Consider the following 6200-nt stretch of genomic DNA (forward strand, 5'->3'; position numbering starts at 1 on the left):
GTTTGAAATGCTTGTAAGTCCTTTACCTTTGCTACCGTATCTGATTCTTATGTTACTAGGTCGAGCTCCACGCCCTCGTTCCGGTCGTTAGCCGCATGGTGGCCACCCCCCCCTCATTCAGGTGTTCCTGGTATCTGCCCCCATCTTGCCCTTTAGTGCGGATTTTGTTCCACCCCCTTTGGCTGAGGTCCCACCCGGCTTCAAAGATCCGACGAGTGTGGGCACGGGGAGGTGGTGGGAGATGGTCGATGACACCATCTGGTGGAATAAGCCATATGCGCCATCGGATGACAATGACAGCGCCACCGCTCATCGTTCTGCCAGATCCACCCCTCCCCCGGCACCGCTGGTTCCCTCCATCAGCCCCAGCACCTACTTCAGCAGCCACCATCCAGTCTCGCCATCCGGTCCCCCTAGCCAGACGGCGGAAGCGACTGCCGAGGCGCCCAATGTTCCGGACACTGCACCTGCAGTCACTGTCAGATATGCCCGTAACCTCGGACTGAGGTGCAAGGATACAATCCCACCATCCACATGGTACAGCCTGGATCCGGCGGCGGTGCCGGATTATGTCAAGCACTGGACATGCTGCCAGTCTTGTTCCAAAAAGAACACGCAGTGCATTGGTCGGTCGGATGCAGGGTGCTTCATCTGCCACTTTATCACCAAGGATCCGTGCCCATTCGCGAAGACAAAGCCCAGACCTCAGAGTGTGAAGAGGATGAACATGAGGGCCGAGTTTGATTACATCCGGACAACTGACCGTGTACGCCAGATAGAGGCCAAACACTATGACAGAGCCGTACGCAACATAGACGCGCTCAAAGCGCAGTGGAGTAGTGAGCGGTCATCCGGTTCCGGCTCGCAACGCACAGGTGAGCTTGACTTCAATTCGAGGACATCCCTCTAATAATTTTGTAGTCCGAGCCAAAAGGGTGATGGCCTCGTCATCGGCAACTGCCGCTCAGCCATTGTCGGATCGGGTGGAATCAGTCAACGCATCCATTGACGCACTCCGAGCAACCATCGCGGAGATCAACCGGAGGTTGGACGAGATGGAGCGAAGGCTTGATGCCGGTGTCACAGTCGAGCATTTGAGGGGACTTGTCAGTCCGGTTGGAATTGAAGTGCTGGACGTGCGTACAGCGTAGTTGAACCAATATGATCTTTGTTACGTACCTTCAAAAGCATGTTTTACATAGATTTCAACGAGTGCTTGATTCTTCATATGGCTACAATTGAAGTAAGTACCAGGTAGCCAATCCGGCATATGTAGTGCAATTTGCATCAGACGACTGATCCGGCAACTTACATCCGGCTAGTATGAATGCATAAATATTATTCTGTCAGACAGAATCTGTCCATACACTGCATGATAGTCTTATTCATTACAGCAGCACATGTACAAGTTGAACAAGCTGTGCCCTTAGGCCGGATCTATGTAAGAGGGCAGAACTTAATGAACGTACAACTCAACCAATATCTGTGCCTTGACCCTGTGGGACTTAAAGACACAAAACTCAGTAGTTTCAACTCGTTATGTATTGTATAACTTCGGACAGAGTCCACATCCATATTACAAGCTGAATACAACTTTTACTTGGTGTTGTTTCTGAGCAATCCCAGATCCGGACACAAATCCGGACCCGGATTGCTTACCGGTATTGGTGAGCTGAAGTGACAAATTTAAAAGCCTCGCCTCCTGAGATGGAGGAGAGTGATATCGAGAGCAACTTGCATCCTTGCTGTGGCAAGTTCCATTTGGTCAAGGCTTTCATCAATGTCAACTGAGTTGATGTTCAGTGGTGCGGCATCGGATTGAACATAAACACTCACTGTCACTGTCCGACCCTATCACATCGCCAGCAGAAGAGATATCGGAGCTCGGAACATATTCATCATCCGGGTTGGCGAGCAACCTGTCAACCGGACGAGGTGAGTCGGTGATCTGTATGACTGACTCAGTTTCTGACGCGCTGGAAGACAGAACGATGGTCCCATGCTATGCAAAGTGTAAGTCACTGTAAGAATATATGTGAAACTGTGAAACCTACATGATTTGTCACATATTTGTTATTGTTGTCCGATCCGATCCAAACTCCTTCTCCCTCACCGGACCACTCTCCTGCCTCCAACTCCAAGTCTTCTGATGATCCGGCTTCTTCAGCTTCTAAATCTAACAGATCCTCATTGTTACGGGATGAACCTGCAACTGGCTCCCTCCGAGGCCTCTTATGAGTACGTCCGGTGCCTAAGATGCCCCCAGCCCGTTTGCGCCTTACAATCCTCTGTCGTTTCTTTGCACTATGGGTGGCGGGATGAGCAGAGCCCATCATACGTCCGGACGTCGGACGGTGGGTGGCTTTCTTGCCTTTCTGAACATTGGCACTAACACTGACATCTTCCTCATTGCTGGAGTCGACTTCAATGTAGTCCCTCCCACGGCGAGGTAGCAGCATCCGGATCGCACTCGGGGGTGGGCTACCTCGCTTCGGTTTGAGATTTGACCACCAACTATTCTCCCCAACGTAGTCGCCCCGGATATAGTTCTCGGAAAGCCATTTCCGGCATGGTTTTTCCGACTCCAGAATCCATTTATGGTGGTTGACGGGAAGTTTTGCAAAGTATATGAGGCACAAGATCGGAGGGACCTCGTACTGGATGCCAAGGAAGTTGAAGCACCGAATAATACCTGTTAGAGTATCCTGCGCCAGATCAGTCGGATAAAAGTTCGGTTACAGTTGAGGACTCACGACGTCTTTGAACCACGGCAACTCGAAGTCATCGCGTGATGGTCCGACTGCTGCTTTCGTGTTGTGAGCCATATGAAACCAGAGAGCGACCAGTCTGATAATGCGGGATACTCCCCAGCCGGTAGAACGGAATGTACGATATGGCTCGGCGATCCAGTTTGGACCTGTCAGAATCAAGTCTTCGCCGTTGGACGTTGACCTCTGGGCTCCAATGTCGGACGATGGCCAAGCATCCGGCACTATGAACGATGGCACAAACTGGAGGGGGGCGGGTAAGGCTTCAGATGCTAAAACGTCTTCAGGCATCTTCATGTGTACGGTGTGGAGGGGCAAGGAAAGTGCCCCAAAAATTGCATGGTATATGTACGAAAAAAAAATTGGGCCACACGGCCGTCCGCTGGCACCGGTCGGAGCATGCTGAATTGCCACTTTTGGTAAGACACAAGGTTTTCATTTGGGGTTTCAAGCACAGGTCGCCTGATCCCCATCCTTCCCTCCTGCCACCACCTCTCTCGAAAAATGTCATCTGGTGGTGAACGTAAGTCCCACATTCTCTACTCTATGTGCTCTCGACTGACAAGTATACAGAATTTGGTAACAAAATACCACCGCGTCGTCCTTGGACCATGCCAGCGGAACAGCAGCAGCAGCAGAAGCAGAAGCAGAAGAAGGTGAAGGACACAAACAAGCAGCAGGGGGCGCCTACAGATTGTACGCAAACATCTTTGTCTATCACAATATATTAATGTTAGTGCACAGCGGCTTGTGCCCAGGCCGCCATCAAGGCGCTCTCACTCTTTCAGGCAGCCAACTCCAAGGCGGCACAGGGTCCTGCGCCCTCAACACCATCGAATGCAGAACCTCAGGCGCCGTCCGGACCATCCGGTGGTCAAGAGCAATCCGGCGCTCAGTTCGGCACCTCAGCTGTCCCTCCCACTCCATTGGTGAGCCTTTCTGTCCATCTTTTAATAAATGTATTCCCTCACCCATAATGATGTCAAACCTGTCCGAATGCAATATAGGCACCATCTGATGATCCACAGGCTGCGGCGGATCATCCGGACCCTGAGGCAGACGGTGACCTCTCTTCTTGTTCTGTTCATCCGGCCATGCAAGAGCCTTCCCCCAACCATCCTGCCCCAACTTGTCATTTTTGGCATTGGACCAGCCTGACACACCCATGGCGGAGCCGGACGACACCACGGCTGGGCAGGCCAAGCGCCGGATGTCGGCCCCATCCCCAGCAAAGCATGACCCCAAGCGTCCAGCTATTGGCGATGAGGCTTCAGGCCGCCCTCGCGCTCCGGTTCGGTCTGGGTCCATCTCAACCGTCCATCCGGTTGCCCCTCTGCCTTGTGCCATTCACAAAGGAGGGGGCATCCCGATCATCCCTGCATCCCGTTGCTTCTCCGAGCAGGTAAAGTACATGCTCGAGTTTGTCAACCCGGAGGCTCTGACTGCGCTGTTTGACTCTGCGGAGCAAACCTTCGAAGACGTCCGGGGCATGGAGACCCTCCGGCGGGCTGTCCGTGACACAGTTGACCAAAGGGAGGTTCAACACAGAGCGGCTACCGGTGAACCGGCATCCCGCCCGGATGAGCAGGTGACCTTCCAGTTCGGTCTTACTGGTCCGGCGTCCAGGCTGCCGAGGCAGGTTTATTACGAATTTTAAATGTACTTTGTTAGCATGATCATCGTCGAATAAGCATCTTTGTCTTGCTATATGATCCTCTAAGTCTGCTTGAGTGTTCTGTTCCAAATTCATGTCGGATGTTAACTTCAACTTGTATAGTAGTGTTGTATACTTCGTGTGCCGGATGGGTTTGGCTGACATTGACTTCTTGTTACAAAGTGTTTACACTTAGGCTAGCATGTTTGCTATACATGATGATGGTGAGTACGTCATTCAAGAAGACCTCACAAAAGCAGCCAGCAAGATTAGTGATGCAAAGAAGCACGAAAGTAAGTAGCTTAGATTATATTGAATAATTGTTTAGGGCTCATGAGCTCCTCCTTCAGTCAAGCTAGAGTACTCGGTATAATCCATGGACATATCAACCAGTTGTGCATTATCCTGTACATTTATTCCATTAGTAATATCAGCGCTCTTTCACATCCACAGCTGAGATTTGTTGGGACACAAAAATCGCGATGTAAGCCGCTGACCTTGAGTCCGATGCATAAAAATGTGGTATTTGCCTAAGAAACGATAGGAATGAGTCCTTGAAAGATGACTACAAGCAACATCGCTTGTTGTGATTGGGAATCAAGAGGCAATATGTATGTGTATCAAAGCGGCCGGATACAAAATTAATGATGCATTCATTGGCTAAGTATCCGTCCGGTCCTTTATGCAAGCACACCGGATGGTGCGTCCGGCAGGGTGCTGAAGATCCCATCCGCCATGGCTTTCAAGTTCATCCACCTTGCGTGCTGACTATGAGCAAACACTGAATATCACCCTTCTCCCTCGTTGGCACGATGTTTCCACTGTGTGGCTTTGTGCATGAATGATTTGGGCACTCGTTTCATCTCCTCGTGGAGAAGAATAAGTTCTTCCTCCCAGCGATCCCTCCGGCATTTGGCACGCATCCATTGAATCCGGTCAACTGCATGTGGCTTCAGTCTCTGCCTCTCCATAATCCGGACAACGTACATGTGTCCATGAATTTTGATTTGTCACTCCTCTCTGCCTCCTCAACTTCAACTCGCCATATCCAAGGTAGATGTTTGTTTTTGGTGCCCCGGACGCTTGCATGGATTGCGGCTGATCTTGCCTCCAAGTCTTTCTCTTCTAGTGGTTGGTACTTGGGATCAAGTCCACCAAGGTGGTCAGCTGCCTTCCGAGCCAATCTATAGATATCAGCACACAGGCGAAGATCAGCCACTGCCCGAGCCAGTTTGTCCTGAGCTCGAGTACACTTTTTGACGCTTCCGGATGCCCCTCGGATGTCTTCCCTGTAAACCATTGATTTTCTTCCTACCCCCAATTTGACCTCGACAAGTGCGTCATTCATTTGACCATTCCGAAGTCGTGCTTCTTGCTGAACAAGGGCCGTCAACCCACGCTCTTCACAAAGAACCCTGCCAAAGTAAGAGGGCAGAGGTAGCACCTGGTCTTCCGGCCCTCCACCAGCTTTTGTATCCGGCACTTCATACGCCAGCTCACCCATAATCCGAGGGGCATCCTCAAGCCAGAAGCGGACCCGACAATCCAGTGTCCGGCGCACCTCCCTAGCCTTGTGCTGTGTGGCAGCTTGCTCGTTGTTTTGTGCCTCTTTGACAAGAGCTATCACACGTTTCCTTAGCTTCTGGTTAGCCTTTTAGCACATAAGCATCGCCAGTGTTTGACGCACTGTTCAGCATGTATATCCAATCCGTCCGACAACCATTCCACTGTCGATAGTTGTCCCGGACGCCGTGGTACCTCCTCGGACAACTCGGTCT

General features: G+C 51.3%; 4 protein-coding genes across 4 annotated transcripts; 2 read left to right on the forward strand and 2 right to left on the reverse strand.

The window, feature by feature from the left end:
* Nucleotides 1–241: 241 nt before the first annotated feature.
* CONPUDRAFT_77147 (uncharacterized protein) lies at nucleotides 242–1151 on the forward strand (the record flags this gene model as incomplete). Its single annotated transcript, XM_007775989.1, has 2 exons — nucleotides 242–875; nucleotides 922–1151. The coding sequence occupies 2 exons, from the start codon at nucleotides 242–244 to the stop codon at nucleotides 1149–1151; spliced, it is 864 nt and encodes a 287-aa protein (XP_007774179.1).
* Nucleotides 1152–1686: 535 nt separating this feature from the next.
* On the reverse strand, nucleotides 1687–3059 carry CONPUDRAFT_158918 (uncharacterized protein; the record flags this gene model as incomplete). The annotated part of the gene is made up of 4 exons (XM_007775990.1): nucleotides 1687–1787; nucleotides 1837–2002; nucleotides 2055–2705; nucleotides 2754–3059. 4 exons carry the CDS (start codon nucleotides 3057–3059, stop codon nucleotides 1687–1689), a joined length of 1224 nt encoding a protein of 407 aa, XP_007774180.1.
* A 213-nt stretch (nucleotides 3060–3272) lies between these two features.
* CONPUDRAFT_158919 (uncharacterized protein) lies at nucleotides 3273–4425 on the forward strand (the record flags this gene model as incomplete). Its single annotated transcript, XM_007775991.1, has 5 exons — nucleotides 3273–3291; nucleotides 3342–3464; nucleotides 3513–3697; nucleotides 3776–3850; nucleotides 3922–4425. 5 exons carry the CDS (start codon nucleotides 3273–3275, stop codon nucleotides 4423–4425), a joined length of 906 nt encoding a protein of 301 aa, XP_007774181.1.
* Nucleotides 4426–5240: 815 nt separating this feature from the next.
* CONPUDRAFT_34278 (uncharacterized protein) lies at nucleotides 5241–5611 on the reverse strand (the record flags this gene model as incomplete). The annotated part of the gene is made up of 2 exons (XM_007775884.1): nucleotides 5241–5362; nucleotides 5410–5611. Coding segments are annotated over 2 exons (324 nt in total), but the record flags the coding sequence as incomplete, so codon positions are not given.
* Between the last annotated feature and the right edge of the window lie 589 nt (nucleotides 5612–6200).

This window comes from Coniophora puteana (genome assembly GCF_000271625.1).
Source record: "Coniophora puteana RWD-64-598 SS2 unplaced genomic scaffold CONPUscaffold_16, whole genome shotgun sequence".
Taxonomy (NCBI): domain Eukaryota; kingdom Fungi; phylum Basidiomycota; class Agaricomycetes; order Boletales; family Coniophoraceae; genus Coniophora; species Coniophora puteana.